Here is a 933-nt window from a genome sequence, read left to right on the forward strand (position 1 = left end):
GGGGTGTGAGTGAGGTCAGATACGCGGGTGGGGGACATCCCCCAAGGAATTCCTCAGGGAGCCCCTGGAGACCAATCCCACAGACGTCACAGGAAATGACACAATCCAGGTTCTGTGTCCAGAAGACGGCTCTGGGTGATGGTGGGGGTGGGAGGAAGGTTTCCTCCTGGGTCAGCAGGGGCCAGGGTGCAGAGGAGGGTAGACGGTGAGAGACATTTAAATGCAGACACAAGTTGGGTATGACTCACAGCCGCTCTGTGTATGTGACCAGGTGGGAGGTGTGCTGTAAGTCTGCAGGGACCCTAGTGCTACCTTTCCCCAGGCACATTATGCTCACCTTGGGCACAGACGTCTCCCAGGGTGGTGGTGGCAATTTTCATGTCCACCTGGTTGCTGGCGTTACAGGTGAGGCTGGTGTTGGCCTGGTCCAGGGGCAGCCGCACAGCCAGGGGCCAGACGCTGGGGCCTGGTCCCAGGGTCCTTGTCTGCTGCCACTTCCTGGGGAGGTCACTGTGCCACCAGGTCAAATTCAGGTCCTCTGAGGCCCCCACGGCTCTGCACTCCAGAGTGATGTTGCACCAGTCAGCTGTGACAGACAGTGACTTAGCCACGATCTGGGGGAGGGGCACTGGCTCTGTGGTAGAGGGGAGGGGGAGACAGAAGGCTCAGGTGGGGGCCTTCACAGTGCAGATTGTCACCCAGTCTCACCAAGCGCTGGCGTCCTCCCGCTAGGAGGTAAGAGCATTTTCCAGGTGAAACAGAATTGGCCAAAATCCACAGCAAGCGATCATAAGGAAGGGAACCGTGGGGTGAAGCCTGAAATGATTCCAGCACACTGAGCAAGTCTTAAAAATCTCCCTCAAGAAAATATAGCCTGGACCCCACCTACTCAAGGCCCATCATTTCTCAGAAGTTGGGGTGTCTCCTGGGAGG

General features: G+C 57.7%; 1 protein-coding gene across 2 annotated transcripts in view; it reads right to left on the reverse strand.

The window, feature by feature from the left end:
* Nucleotides 1-6: 6 nt before the first annotated feature.
* LOC109375733 (tyrosine-protein kinase receptor TYRO3-like) overlaps nt 7-933 on the reverse strand; it is a 53,922-nt gene continuing 52,995 nt past the window's right edge. For both annotated transcript variants that reach the window (XM_019631255.1, XM_019631256.1), the window contains one exon: nt 7-634. In XM_019631255.1, the coding sequence (XP_019486800.1) occupies nt 309-634 (326 nt within the window). In that variant the 3' untranslated portion in view covers nt 7-308. The remainder of the gene's footprint in view (nt 635-933) is intronic.

The sequence above is a fragment of the Hipposideros armiger genome, unplaced genomic scaffold (genome assembly GCF_001890085.2).
Source record: "Hipposideros armiger isolate ML-2016 unplaced genomic scaffold, ASM189008v1 scaffold_988, whole genome shotgun sequence".
NCBI lineage: Eukaryota > Metazoa > Chordata > Mammalia > Chiroptera > Hipposideridae > Hipposideros > Hipposideros armiger.